The 15,511-nt window shown below is 34.6% G+C and overlaps 1 protein-coding gene across 1 annotated transcript; it reads left to right on the top strand.

The window, feature by feature from the left end:
* The first annotated feature begins 10,926 nt into the window (after positions 1-10,926).
* On the top strand, positions 10,927-14,414 carry LOC145097747 (putative inactive ATP-dependent zinc metalloprotease FTSHI 3, chloroplastic). Its single transcript, XM_079035388.1, has 7 exons — positions 10,927-11,325; positions 11,444-11,533; positions 11,646-11,691; positions 11,819-12,435; positions 12,532-12,855; positions 13,509-13,809; positions 14,131-14,414. Exons 1-7 carry the CDS (start codon positions 11,161-11,163, stop codon positions 14,274-14,276), a joined length of 1,689 nt encoding a protein of 562 aa, XP_078891514.1. The 5' UTR covers positions 10,927-11,160; the 3' UTR covers positions 14,277-14,414.
* The last annotated feature ends 1,097 nt before the right edge of the window (positions 14,415-15,511 follow it).

Here is a 15,511-nt window from a genome sequence, read left to right on the forward strand (position 1 = left end):
ATAAAAGTTGTGTTTATTCATGAGTAAAGTGTTGCTATCTTTTGTCAATCGTTTACTATAATTTCTTTTGCATGTTTTGACTTCCAGAATAGTATGTTGTGGTTTCACATATTATTCAAATTTTCCACAGTCAGTCATATGTTGGAAGTAGATATGAAGTAAGACTGTTATGAAGTTGGTTGTAGGTGTCAGGATATAAGACAACACTTCATGAGTGCTCATAAGTTATGGGCATTGGAATCAACCCACGCTCACTGGAATCACTTCATGGAATTTTATCTCGAGTGATCGTGAGACGGTAATATCATATAAGTCTTCAAATCTAGAGATATGATTTGTTACCTATGAATTGATTGTATGAAAACGCATTGGTAACTCGATGTTATAAAACGTGCTTTTGTGTATAATTCAACTAGTAGTAGAACAAACATATGAGTCGAAGTTTATCAGTTCCTTCTTAGATTAGAAGCTGATATCTGGGACCCTCGATGATTTTGTTTTGACCTATGTACCGGGCCCGGTCAGAACAAATTGATGTGTTCAATTAAGTTCTTTGTCAAACAAATCGGAAATCGGGAAACAAACTGCTGGACAATAAGTAATACATTGTTCCATGTAATTGTCCGGCTGATATCTAGAACAGAGGATTATATAATCACTTATCTTAAATGGCGTATCAACATCTTCTCAGTTCCGAGAGACCTTGAAAGAGCTATGTTTTCCGATCGGTTCCTGAAGTGTTGCAGTTATAGTTATTAGACTTATCCAAGTGGGAGACTGTTGGATAAGGTGTCTAAGTCCATAACTATTTCTGGTAAGTACTTGACCCGACCCGACATGGTCCATTTGGGTTGCATGGCACCATGCAATTGGATAAACTAAATGAGAGAAATAACACATATGGCTTATTAATATATTATAAGTTCTAATATATTAATAATATTATATAATTAGTTTTGATCAAGAATTAATTTAGAATTAATTAAGTGATCAAAAGATAACTAATTAAATATATGGGTAGATTATGTAAATCTTCCATATCTTATATAGTGGGCTAAGAGGCTCCATGGATTATCAAGTTGGGTTCCACCCATAAGATGCTCCATGGAGTTAACCCATGGATCAAGAAATGAAGAGTCATGGAATATTAAGGTTTACCTAATGCAACACACTATATAAGCAATGTAACTCTCCCTAAAATCGGCGACACTAAGAAACAAGAGGGCTTGGCTGATTTTGCATGTGTTAGAGTATTCTCTCAAGTTTATTCTTTGCATTTGGTGTTGTGTGAAGCATTTGATGCATCACACTTGAGGTGCTAGGCTCACAAGGTTTCAAGGAACACTTTCAACAACAAGGTATGTAGTTCTATCTTTTATACAAAGAAAATTGTACCCCATGTATGCTAGATAGGTTCATAACCTTGGAAAACAACTTTGGATGATTATTAGACAAACATAGATCCAAGGTTATTTGGGTTGCATGTACACTTAGGAAGTGTTAGAATGCTCAAACCCATTATAAGCTACAATTTACATTTGTAGCCCATTTAAGAGTATGATATTCATATAAACCTTTATTCTTACTGTTTTGATTCATTTAGTCCTTAAGAAAACCGTAAATGATAATTTTTCCACTCAACTTTGGTTTGTTTGACAATTATAGCCCAAAAATGAGTTTTATGTTGCAATATATTTGTTTTAATCTTAGAGGATAATTTTTCTTAACTTGTTTAGTGTAATATGTCTTAGATCATGTTTATATTCCTCTTAGATCCATAGATCTCGAGATTTCCATTCTTTTTGTTACATATTTACCATATAAACACATGAAATCACACATAACATACACATACACATAGATCTACACATTTTACTTGTATTCTCCCCCATAAAACATATGAAAACCGAAAATAGAGGGGTATGAACTCACCTTTTCTTGTGGATCTTGGTTTTGAAGAAGAAATGAAAGAAGTTTGATGCTATTTTCGGCCCTAGCAAGCTTTCTTTGGTTGATTTCGAACTTAAGAAGCTTATAAGGAGTAGATCATGAAAAACTTACTTAGAATGAGTGATCTAACATGGAAATGAAGTTATACAACTTAATTTTTGTAGGACTTACCAAGAATTGATGATTTTTGATGTTGAAACTCTTCTTGAAGATGTACAAATTCTCGAAAATTAGAGAGGAGATGTAGAGTGTTCTTGTGAGTGTTTGAGAGAATTTGGAAGAGTGTGGGTGTCTGTGTGAGGTCTCGGTCGAGAGTAGAAGAGGAGAGGGAAAAGAAAGAGGTGAGGTGACTTGCTTGGTTGCATGGTGGTTTAAAGCCTTGATGCATGTTGGACTTTATGGAGGTGGCACTCCAAAGTCAACTCTTCTCCCATTTCACTTATTTTCCCCCTTTTTTTTATACATGGGCCGAAATGGGCTAAGGGAGAGGAAAGGAATCATCTTAGGCCCATTCAAAGTCTTGCTCCAAATTATGAGGCTAAATGACTATTTCTCGGCCCATTGGGCTCTCTAGGGGTGTTCACGGCCCAATTTAGCATACAAGAATGGATTTGAGTCCATTAAAGCTAATTGGATTTGTTGTGGCCCAATAAGGCCCATTAAAGATAAACTAGTTCATTTTAGGCTTATAAAGCCCAAAAGGTTAAGTTTCATGGGCGTGGGTCCAATTAGAGCCCATATAAGAGTTTTAAGCCCAAAATAGTCAAATTGGAAACATATTGGCCCATTAGGCCCAATAAGGAAGTCCTAGTCCAAAATAGATTTAAACCGAGATTTTTAGGGTTTCCAACCTTCCGTTGACTATTTGAAAGTTTGAATAGGGTGTTTGATGGAAATTTGTTGTTATTGAATAAGCATCATACATGCTTTCACATTTTTGGTTCACAAATGTTACCATTGTTGTTGTTACAAAGTATAAAATTCATAGTTGTGACACCACCCTCACGTCTTGAGAATATTGACCCGACGGCAACTCTCTTTCATTCATATCCCAATCAATCCCTTACAGCCCACATCTATCTTGAATTCCAAAAGTCAAACAAACTTGCACTACAGCTTCATCTGCCCCATTGCCAAACTAACACGCTCATCCGACTACTGATCTTCCAAGCATAACCCTAATTCGCTTCCACCAATGGACCACAACAAAATTGTTGACAATCTAAATCAAACTCAACAAGATGTGCCCCAATCATAACTCTCGACATGCAGAATGGCATATAAGAACCCTTGATACTACTAACCACGAAATTACATAGAAACTAAATCGAGGATAATGTCTTACACATACAACCACATGATTTAAATGCACATAAATACAAACAATAAGGCGTGAGGAAAACAAAAGATAAGATACCCGTCATAGCATCTGATGAAACTTTGGCCTCTCCCGATTGAAGCTGCAATGCTCGGCTCTTCACTGCTAGGGCTTCCGCCCTGCCTCACGACCATCAGTGATCCTAAAAGTAACTGGAGCAGGTGTCGTCACTGCTCCACTCATTAGCATCGGACGATAAACCTTCTTATGACCCACCTGATTGTAGTGAAAACACATTAGAGCCAATCCTCGAGGGCAATCCTTACTAAAATGACCCATCTGACCGCAACTAAAACATCCCTTTCCTGTCTCCTGACATCCTCCCTCACAGGTCCTCCTACACTTGGCACAACAACCTCGTCCCTGCTAGCCTCCCAAACGTAAATCCTGATTCTGGGACTCTTTTCCTTGCCCACTGAAATCTGAATCTGCTCTGACTTCCTTTTCCCGAGGTGCTCCAAATCAATCTCTCGTTCTCGGGCTCTAGCAATCATATCATTCAGGGTCTTTCACCCTGACAAGCTCACAAGATCCTTGAGTTCATCTCTCAACATATCATGATACCTTGCCTTCTTCATCTCCTCGTCTGCCGCATATTGCGGAACCAACAAAGCCCTCTACCGAAACTTGGCAGTGATCTCTGCCATAGTATCAGTAGTTCGACGAAGGTCCTGAAACTCCCTCGCCAACTGTTTCACCTCAATTGCTGGTGAAAAATCCTCCTAGAATATGATGAAAAACTCCTCCTAAGACATGGTCACCACCGCCACAGATCCCAATGCACTACCGACCTCCTCCCACCAATCACGGGTTCGGTCCCTCAAAAGATAAGATGCAAATCCCACCTTTTCCCCCTCAGGGAAGAAGCTCATCCGCTAAGCATTCTACATGTCAGCAATCCATCGATAGATAGAAATGGGGTCCTTAGCCCCAAAGAACTCTGGAGCTCCATGAGCCTTGAACTACTAAAATAAAGGAGTCCGTGCTCCCAACTGTCCCGCCATGATCTCGACCCAAAAGTCCCTGATTCGCTCATCCAGCAACTCCATAATACCAGTGCGGTATGTTTCATGACGTTCCTGCATAATCTCCATGATCCCCTAATTGATCATACCAAAGATCACATGAGTCTGCTCCAAAATACCGCAGGTGATCTCCGATGAGATGAACTCCTACATCAGCTCATCAATCGTATCAATACCATCGCCTGAGCATGAACCAGATCCTCCACCACCAGTCCTCATCACCATACTGAAAAGCAACCATACAATGATCAGATCATACCCATTAAATTCCTCATCCTATAAGCTTCCTAGAATTTCCATGATCATCATTGATTCAAGTATGGATCCAGTGATTTCAGCCGTACGGGCCCAATACTACCTTCCACACCTATCCATACTTTCCTCAAATACTATCCCGGATCTTCCAAGTCACCATCTCGAACTGGTATACCAAATACCCGCTAAATACCACAGCCAAACCCACTAAAGCACTTCCTAGGCTCTCCTAGGTTTCTGACCTCACCCTACCATTAATTGCTGAAGAACTCCCACTTACGTCAGCTAACTACTTCATGAATACAATCACATGTAACGAATCTTAGATAATACTAAGAGCAAAAGACTCAACCCTACAAACGGTTAGAATCAAACGAGAGCTTCACATAGAGACAAATCCACCACACCGAGATTATTTAACCTTTATAGCATGTGGCTTAGCATATTCACTTAATATTTAACTCACATCATTATGGCTTCACAATAGAAGCTTCCATTCTCGTTTTCGGTTGCCTTATGCATGCAAATTATACATAATACAAGATCAAATAGACTATCGAATAAAAGACTCTACCCTAAGACCATAACCAAAAAATTAACAAAAAATAAGGCTAAATCAATCATTCTGGGCTATACGATCCTAATCGTATACAATCTTTAAAGCATACACTTAGCAAATTACTGCTACCAATACATATTCCCAATCTAGTATATCATCCAATGCTTCCTAGGCTACAAGGGATCACATATCAGGAAAATCTATCATGTAATTCCTTAAAGACAAAACTGCAAAAATGGTCCCTGTGGTTTCTCATTTTATGTGGTTATGGTCCAAACGTTTGAAAAGTTGTAGATTTTGTCATTTTTAACAAGTTTTGTTGTGGTTTTGGTCCCTCGACCGTTAAGTTCCTTAAAATGATGATTTTACCCCCATGGACCATTTTCACAGTTTTGTCTTTTACTATATTATAAGGACCATTTTTGCATATATTCTTTTTTATTTTAATGAAGTATTATATATTAGAGTAAATTACACGAATGGTCCCTATGGTTTGGGGTAATTCGCGCACTTGGTCCCTAACTTATTTTTTTAACTCGGAAGGTCCCTAATATTTGTTTTTGTTACGCGCTTGGTCCCTACTTTTTGCTTTTGTTTCGCGCTTGGTCCCTGTATTACCTAAAAAGACTATTATTTAAATAGTGAAAATGGTGTTTTAGGTTAGGTAATGTGAGGGGTTTGGGGTTGGGGGTGTGTTTATTTAAATAAGTTAAAAAATCAAGGGCAAAATAGTCTTTTTTGATGAGACACGGACCAATCGCGTAACAAAAACAAACAGTATGGACCTTCCGAGTTAAAAAAATAAGTTAGAGACCAAACACGCAAATTACCCCAAACCGTAGGGACCATTCGTGTAATTTACTCTATATATTAATAGAAATTATTTTTAGTATATAATATTATATATTAATAAATATTTTTTATTGGATTATTAATTTATTTTAGTTGATTTAAAAAAATTGTTGGAGTAATTCTTTTTTATTAAATTATTATATATCAATATATATAGTTTTTAATATATAATATTTATATCATAATAAATATTATATTATTGGATTATTACTATTTTTAGTTAATTTTTGTAATTTTTAATTATTTTTTATTGTATTATTACTTTTAATTTATTATTTTCTTAATATACTAAATATTGTTTTATTGGATTATTAATTTACTTTAGTTAATTATTTTTTTAATTTTTTTGTCGAAGTAATTCTTTTTTATTGAATTATTATATATCAGTACATATAGTTTTTAATATATAATATTTATATCATAATAAATATTATATTATGAGATTATTACATATTACGAAACATTATTTTATTGGATTATTAATTTCTTTTAGTTGACTCTTTTTATAATTTCTTTTTGTTGGAGCAATTATTTTTTATTAGATTATTATATATCAACAAATTTTATTTTTAATATATAATATTTACATCATAATAAATAATACATTATTGGATTATTAATTTTTGTAATTTGTTTTTTGTGAATTATTAATTTATTGAAATATTACTTTTAATTTATTATTTTTTTAGTATAATAAATATTATCTTATTGGATTATTATTTTATTTTGAATGTATACTATTAATTGTTTTTAATTTTATTAGTTTCACCACAAAGTCGCTGAAATACATAAAAGTGTCGATTATCATCGTAAAAAATTAGCAGGATCACCTCGAAACACCTTCATCGGAGGTTCAATAGATACCATACCCTATTCCACCCAGCGTTGTTGGTAGCCACCTGCGACAACCTCTTCATAGTCCACTGGAATCCTTCATATCCAACATAATGTGCAACAAACCCCAATAACATTTGTAAGTGGTGGTGGTGACCGAGTGATGGTGGTGGTATTTTCCCAATGGTTTCTCATTATAAGCTAGATGAAATGAAAGTGTTTGACAACGATCCTAACGATTTCGATGATGTGAGACCACGATTTTGCGTATCCTATGACTTTATGGTGAAACCAATAAAATAACAACTATTATTATAATCCGTTAAAATAAGATTTAGTTTATGAAGAAAATAATAAATTAAAAGTAATAATCCAACAAAAAATAGTTTTTAAAAGAAAAGAAATTACAAAAATTAACTAAAAGATAATAATAATAATAATCCAATAATATAATATTTATTATGATATAAATATTATATATTAAAAACTATATGTATTGATATATAATAATTCAATAAAAAATAATTACTTCGACAATGTTTTTTAAAAAGAAATAACTAAAATAAATTAATAATCCAATAAAACAATATTTAGTATATGAAGAAAATAATAAATTAAAAGAAATAAAAGAAATAATCCAATAAAAATAATTTGATAAAAAAGAATTAAAAATATTAACTAAAAGAAATTAATAATCCAATAATATAATATTTATTATGATATAAATATTATATATATTAAAAACTATATGTATTGATATATAATAACTCAATAAAAAGAATTACTCTAACAAAAAAAAACTAAAAAAATCAACTATAATAAATAAATAATCCAATAAAACAATATTTATTAATTTATAATATTATATACTAAAAATAATATTTATTAATATATAATACTTCAATAAAATAAAAAAGAATTTATGCAAAAATGGTCCTTATGGTATGGTAAAAGACAAAACTGCGAAAATGGTCCCTGAGGGTAAAATTGTCATTTTAAAAAAGTTAACAACCAACCAGTTAAACTTAACGGATGAGGGACCAAAACCACAATAAAACTTGTTGAAAATGACCAAATCTGCAACATTTTCAAACGTTTGGACCATAACCACATAAAATAAGAAACCACGGGGACCATTTTTGCAATTTTGTCTTCCTGAAAGCATCCTTAGCCTTATCCTAGCATGCAAGCATTCATATCATATAGCATATCAACATGTATGGGTATTCTAGGAATCACTTACTTGAGCTCAGCTGATTGCACGCATCGCACCCCCTTATTCCCTATAAAAATCTTTTTTGAATTTGTTTTCTTTCAAAAGATTACCAAGTCCTCAATTTGAGTTCCATCACGCCCGAGAGTGTTCCCGAATTCCTCAAACCAAGGCTTTGATACAAACTTGTAACATCTCTAAAATTATGAGGTAAAATTTTCATTTTTAGTTCAACCCGCAAACATCATTTATTCTCATAAACTATTCAAAGTATGTCAGAGTAAAAATAGTTATCACAGTACAATCCCAAAATCATAAAAGTGTGGAAACATGGGTGGATACGTTGCGATCAAGTCGAGCCCTTCCCTTTCGAACTGGAAGTAACTGAAACCATAACTATAAAACTGTAAGCACAAAGTTTAGTAAGTTCCCTAAAATACCACATACCATATATATCATTGGGCCTAGCCCTCACCTTAGGCCTAACCCATAATAATGGGCCTAGCCCTTCCTAATCAATGGACTCAACCCAACATGAAAATGCCTAGCCCATCATACCATGGGCCTAAACCAACATACAATAGGTCTAACCTTATATATAATGGGCCTTGCCCCTCATACCATGAGCTTAGCCCAATATACATTGCAAGAGTCATAAAGACAGCTAGCATATAACATATCCCTGTGGGTCAGCATTGGTGCCTTTGACCCACGGGTACAATGAGGAGACTCACCTCAAATTAGAGATAACCGAATCACACATGTTGCTGCTACTGGAATTCTCACACTGAACACATCCAAAATATCCTTAATCAATAATTAAGGCAACTTCCATAGTCTAAGGTCCAATTTTCATTCTATCTTACAAATGGGTAAAAGACCATTTTAACCTTCCCATATCTGACCCAACAACTCATGGCCCAAAACCCAAAAGGCCTAAGGCCCAAAAACGGCCCAAGAGCCATTCAGGCGAGTACATCCAACGTACCATCCTGGTACGCCCAACATACTATGTTGAAGCCCAAAATCAATCTAAATCTCATAATGCCTTAAGACAACATGCATAACTTCCAAATCTGATTCTTATGGGACGTCCTAATTCATAAAGTTATTGCCTTTATGAGTTTGCATGGCTTAATGGTGTCCAAATCAAAGCCCTAAATCTCTAACTTCATCAAAAGACCACCGACTTATGCTTGGAAGGATTATACTCATCAAGATCCGATTTTTATAACTTAATGACCTTAAAATAACTAAAAATGGGGCTAAAAGGTTCTGGAGTAACTTCTACTCACAAAATCCAAACCATGGGACCAAAACATGCTCTTAACATAACATAAGGCTAGATCTACATCAAATAGCCATCAAGTTTGAAACTTTATACCTCCAAAAGATAGATCAAGGTAAATAAGGCATTGATCTACAAGCTCCAAGACAACCAACACTTCTCCAATGAGTTCCTTCTTCTCCAAGGTGCACCAAGAACACTTCAAAACACACCGGAGGTTCAAAATCTTCACAATTGGGCTAACATTTCGAGATAATTGCTTTAGGGAGATAGATGATAAATATAGAGAGAGTTTCCAGAAGTTAAGTTGCTTAAATAGGGCTTAAAGGTTCAATATTGGGGTTTGAGTCTGGGCCGCGTACGCCAAGTGTACCAGGTTGCCCTCTGTGATAATTCCTACGTAGTACGCCCAGCGTACTCGGCTTAACCTAAAATCTTCATAACTTCTAACGGTCATAGCTTCTACGTCCCTAATCCATTTTCGACGTTGTTTATATGCTCGGAAAAATGATGAGAAGCCCTACAATCTCATCTAATCTCCTTCAACTTAAAATGATTCAAGCTTAAATCCTTAATTTAATAAAAGGCCTGAAGTATCACTTTTACCATTATACCATTAGGCTCCAAAGCACGACCCCAAAGTTTGGCTATAACAACCTATATAATCCACTCCCAAATTGGCCTAGAACCCAAACCCTTGAAGTCTGGGGCCCTAACTTGATCCATTAATGTCCATAAATCCCCGAATAGGAAGCTTCTCGAAACCGGATGTTATAGAAACATTTTATAATATAAAACCCACGTAGCTCACGAGTCATTTTTGTCTTACGTATCTATTTTGAATGTCATGTGTCTCAGGTTACATATATGGATAGAGGATGATCGATGAAAGTTAGAAGTTAAGAGATAGAGAATGGAGTGGAACTTGTTAAGTTCCCTATTAATGTTGGCATAGATGTAATTCGTATTTGCTTATGGTTTGTATGATGCTTAATGTTAACACCCAAAATTTTAACTGTAAATGTTTTGTGGGATCGTTTTTTTATTAACGTGCATTAATACCCGAAATAATTTTATAACCATATCATTTAAAAAATTTGAAAAAAATTGGAGTGTTACAGTTTGGTATCAAAGTCATGGTTTAAGCGAATTAGGACCAGATCATTTCACTCATAGGCTTAGACTTTTGTTATGGAAAATGTGAGTAAGTCATAGGATTGTTATGCCTTAAGTTAGGTAGATACTTACACAACAAGTGATAGTAAGGAGTTAACATGCTAGATATACAAATTTAAAACAATGAAAATTTCTTATATCTAAATAAAAGAGGGGAAATGGGACAAAACGAGTAAAATGCCTTCATGTACAAGGCACATGAAGCTTTACATGGGTTAGAATAAGGGACCAAAGATGTTAACTTAATTTGAAATAGGGACTAAACTTGCAACAATTTCAACAGTTGGAAAAAAAGATGTTATATTGACAAAAGCTTAGGGACCAAAGATGTAATTTAGTCCAAATATTAATAACCACCCTAAATCAACTTTGTTTCGTTCTTTCTCTAATGATTTTCTTTTAAGAGCTAAACCCCAAAACCCACCGCGGCACCTCCTCATCAACGGGAATTCGCCGTTTCGCTGGAAACTTCTCCGGCGTTGGTTGTGGAATCCGCCATCTCTCTTCTTCGCAAAACTAGCCTCAAATGCAGTAGAATTGTTTTTATATTCTTGAAGACGATCGGATATTACCAACGCAGTTACACCTTCTTTTTCGGGCGTCAAATTCTTATCGATCACCGGAGAACCCATGGCTATGGCGAACCTTGTCACGAATACCTCATCGATGATCCTTTCACCAAAACAGTTCAGTTCTCGACCTAAAAGGTCGTACTATACCACACCACTGACACCAGCCTTGTCCTTCACGCTTCCTCTGAGACATGCTGTTAAACCGGTCTCTGCATTCGTTAAGGTTATAATCATCTGTAATTGATTTCATTCGTTTAGTTCTTCCAGTTCTTCAATTTTATTTCGCACAATTCTCCGTTTCAATTTTGTACCGATTCTGTGCGTATATTTTATTCCGTCAGGGAAATTCAGGTTTTGGCGGCAACATGAAGACGAGCGAGAACAACTGCTTTACTCCGAATTCGTTATTGTTTTGGAACGATTTGAATCAGGTTTGTAGATTACAGTTTCTCATTGTGATTTCTGAAATACTTTTAACAATCTGATTCTGTTTGTGGATTTGTTTGTACAACTTCATCTCTAACTTTGATCGTGATTGTGTAGTTTAAATGCCATGGGACTAGAATTGATGCAGTAGTCGATACAGAAGGTAACAAATTTAAATCTCCTTTGAATTATTCTCCCTTTCCATAAACTTTTTCTTCTTCACACCTGGAAATTTGGTCTCAATGTGGTTGATTAATCAACTAGTAAATCTATTTGTTTTTTTTTTTCAGAGAAACAATCAAAAAGAAGAAATACTGATGGAAATCCAAGGAGGTTTGGGAATAAGGTTTATGCAATTGTAGTTGGAACTTCCTTTTGTGTCTTTTTGGGGATGTGTTCTATGAAGCTTCCAAGCCTTATGCGTCCTTCCCACTACATGGATGTTCCATATTCTGATTTGATTTGTGGCATACAAGATGGAAGTGTGATACACGTTCAGTTTGAAGAGAATTCCAGACAAATCTACTTCAACAAAAAATCTTTACATGATCCAAATATTGAGTCTCCACAAACCGATTTACAAGAAAAACCTACTAAAACAAATTTACCCAAATGGCATTATCTTACAAGAAACGTTGAAGACAAAAAATATGATCTTCTCAAGACCCTAAAGGAAAATGGGATCACATATGGATCAAACCGTGCACTTTTATCTCAATCAATGAAGAATTTCTTGTTTGTCTTCTTTCAAGTAACCCCATTTTGGCTCATGGTGTTGCTTAGCTTTTATCAACTCAATGCTCAACATGATCTTGGGAAAATAATAAAGAGAAAACCAAGTACAAAACAGTCTGTAACATTTGATGATGTTAAGGGTGTTGATGCTGCCAAAGCAGAACTTCTAGAGGTGATAATGATAATAAACTTATACATGATACTTCTGTTCCTTTTAGGGTTCATGAAACAGAGTTATCACTTATTGAAAATTCTCACACTTTTGTAGATTATCTTGTGTATGAAAGGGGACAACAAATACATGAAACTTGGTGCAAAGCTACCAAAAGGGGTTCTGTTAACGGGCCCACCAGGGACAGGGAAGACATTGTTGGCACGTGCTGTGGCTGGAGAAGCTGACGTGGCGTTTTTTTCGATTTCTGCAAGTGAATTGGTGGAGGTTTTTGTTGGTAGAGGAGCTGCATGTGTTAGAGATCTTTTTCGTGAGGCAAGAAAGAATTCACCTTCCATTATTTTCATTGATGAGATAGATGCTGTTGGTGGTCAACGTGGGTCAACTATGAATTGTGAACGTGACCAAACACTAAATCAGGTAACATTTATGCTCTCCTTCAAAAAAAAAAAATTCTATTAAATTTAATATATTTGTACTTCTTTTATTGGTTATAGAAATATGTAACCCATAATAGCAACCTACTTAAATTTCACTATAAATGTAAAATATGGATATTGCACTTTTTTTTGCTACATATATTTTTAAAATATGTAAAGTACATTGCTATTATGTGTAAAGAAAATGTAAGTATGTTGCTATTATATTTAGGGTTAGTCTCATAAAAGACATTATATTTTGTATTTTTTCCGAATTAAACCTCAAATTTATTTTTTGTCTGAAAAATACCTTATATTTTTTCATTTTTTTTCCAATCCGGCCCTTTTAGTCATGTTTTTCCAAAACAAATTGTAAAATATAAGGGTTTTATCAAGTAAAACTAAAAAAGTTGAGGGTTTATTTGGAAACATTTAGAAGGTTGAGGGTTTTTTTCGGAAAAAATGAAAAAATACAAGGTCTTTTTCAGGCAAATTATAAAGTTGAGGTTTAATCCCGAAAAAACACAAACATATTAGGTCTTTTATGAGATTGACCCTTATATTTAGTCACAAAGCAAAAAAGGAAAAACACTTGGAATTGATCTTTTGTCATTGCAAAAAGACGTAAATGCCCTCGGTTTATTTGTGTTATAGCTTTTGACTGAAATGGATGGATTTGAGAAAGAGTCAAACGTGGTGGTGATAGCCGCCACAAACCGCCCGGAAACATTGGATTCAGCTTTAATGAGACCGGGTCGTTTCTCCCGAAAGGTCCGGGTGGATGTCCCGGATGAGAAGGGGCGAAAAGACATTTTTGCCCTTTACATAAAAGATGTCCCCATGGAAGACGATAAGGAAGCCATTAGTGAGCTTGTTGCATCTCTCACCAACGGGTTAGTAGGGGCCGATCTTGAAAATATAGCTCGGGAGGCTGTTCTTCTTGCTGCTAGAAAAGGTTCAATCTAAAATCTAAATTAACAAAAATGATTCATTGTTTTGAGAGAAGATTTACATTTTTGGTCCCTGAGTGTAGCTAATTCTCTCAATTTTGGTCCCAAAAAGTTAGGTTTGTGTAATGTTTTTGGTCCCTGTTTCAAGTAAAATTATTATATTTTTGGGACCAAAGTTGCAAAAATCAGCAATAAAATTAGTAAAAGTTACTTGGAGTTGGAACAGGGATCAAATATGCAAGAGAAAACTGTTTAGGATCAAAATTGTAAAAATCAGCTATACTTGGGGACCAAAAATGTAATTTATTATTGTATGCATATATCAGGTGGTGAGTATGTGACGGAGGATGATGTACTTGAAGCGGTTGATAGAGCTCGAACACAGGTGTATGATGATGTACCCAAAACCAAAGGACCAACAATGCGAGATTTTATGCAAGGTGGCTCATTAGGGTTTGGATATTCGAATTAATGGTATATATACATATGATGTGTTTGGGGGTTTTTTGTTTTTGGATGTTTGATTTGTTAGGTTTTTTAATTTTTGATGCTTGATTTATGAATGTGAATGTATTGTTCATTTTAATTTGAAAAATTTTCAATTAAGTAATTTGTTTTGGTTATTGATTTATATAAAGAATTGCTTTTTGTAGACATCTAGGTTAACACTTTCATGTGATGATATAGAAAAATTGTGTATACAATTAGGAGAAAAATAACTTATAGTAGGATTATGCTTAATTATGCATACACGTATATATTTAATTTATGAGAAACAAATATATAAAAAATAGATTTTATAATGTTTTTAGAACCCTACATTCATGTATGAAAACAAATATGTAAGAAATTGAAAATTAATTTGTTAAAACATAGTTTTTTTGAACGTTTTTGAAACTTTGATGACATTTAGAGTATAAAGTCCAATGGAATATGTCATATGTCACCAATAAAACTCGCATAAAGACGACTTTCATAGAACCTCATATTTTAGAAAACATACCATATAACAATATGAACAAAAAAAAGTAGTCTATTATAACGCTATAAAGAAAAACGAATTATACGACCACATACATCTCATGTTTGATTTTTGTTGGATTTAAGAAAATTTATATTAAGGTTTTTGTCATTGAGACCCAACAACGTTTTACATAAGGTTTTAAAAGACCATTATTGTTTTTTTTCTTTTTTTTTTATGTACCCCCAAAATCGAAATTTCTCCGTCACCCTTGCCATTATTGACCTTTCAAACAAGTTAGCCGGTGAAACAGGTGATGCGGCCTTTGACTTAGAGCGTGTTCGGCGAAACTAGCTGGTAGAGGGTATCGGTTAGCGGTTATCGGGTAGTGTTTGATATTGGAGCGTTTTGTTGAAAGCTACTCCATGAAGCTTTTGATTTTGAAGCGTTTTGTTTAGGCTAAAAGCTAAACGTTTTTGTCGTCGAACGAAACTTTTTCTTTTTTACTAGCGTTTTCTTAAAAGCTAGAAGCCTAATGCCAAAGTGTAAATACAGATGAATGTTTAAAGGCATTTTTCTTACCTGGCGTGTATGTCGTGTAAGTAGACAAATGATGAGCTAGAACTAGGGCTTGTAAACATCGTAACCACTGTTGAGATACACAACTGCTTTCTAAGGTATTTTGCTCTTTAATTTTTGTTTTACTTTTTCATGGCGGAGAACGATAACGAACCTATTGGAGAGTT

This window comes from Lactuca serriola, chromosome 4 (assembly GCF_051521515.1).
Source record: "Lactuca serriola cultivar US96UC23 chromosome 4, Lser_US96UC23_V15, whole genome shotgun sequence".
NCBI classification, from domain to species: domain Eukaryota; kingdom Viridiplantae; phylum Streptophyta; class Magnoliopsida; order Asterales; family Asteraceae; genus Lactuca; species Lactuca serriola.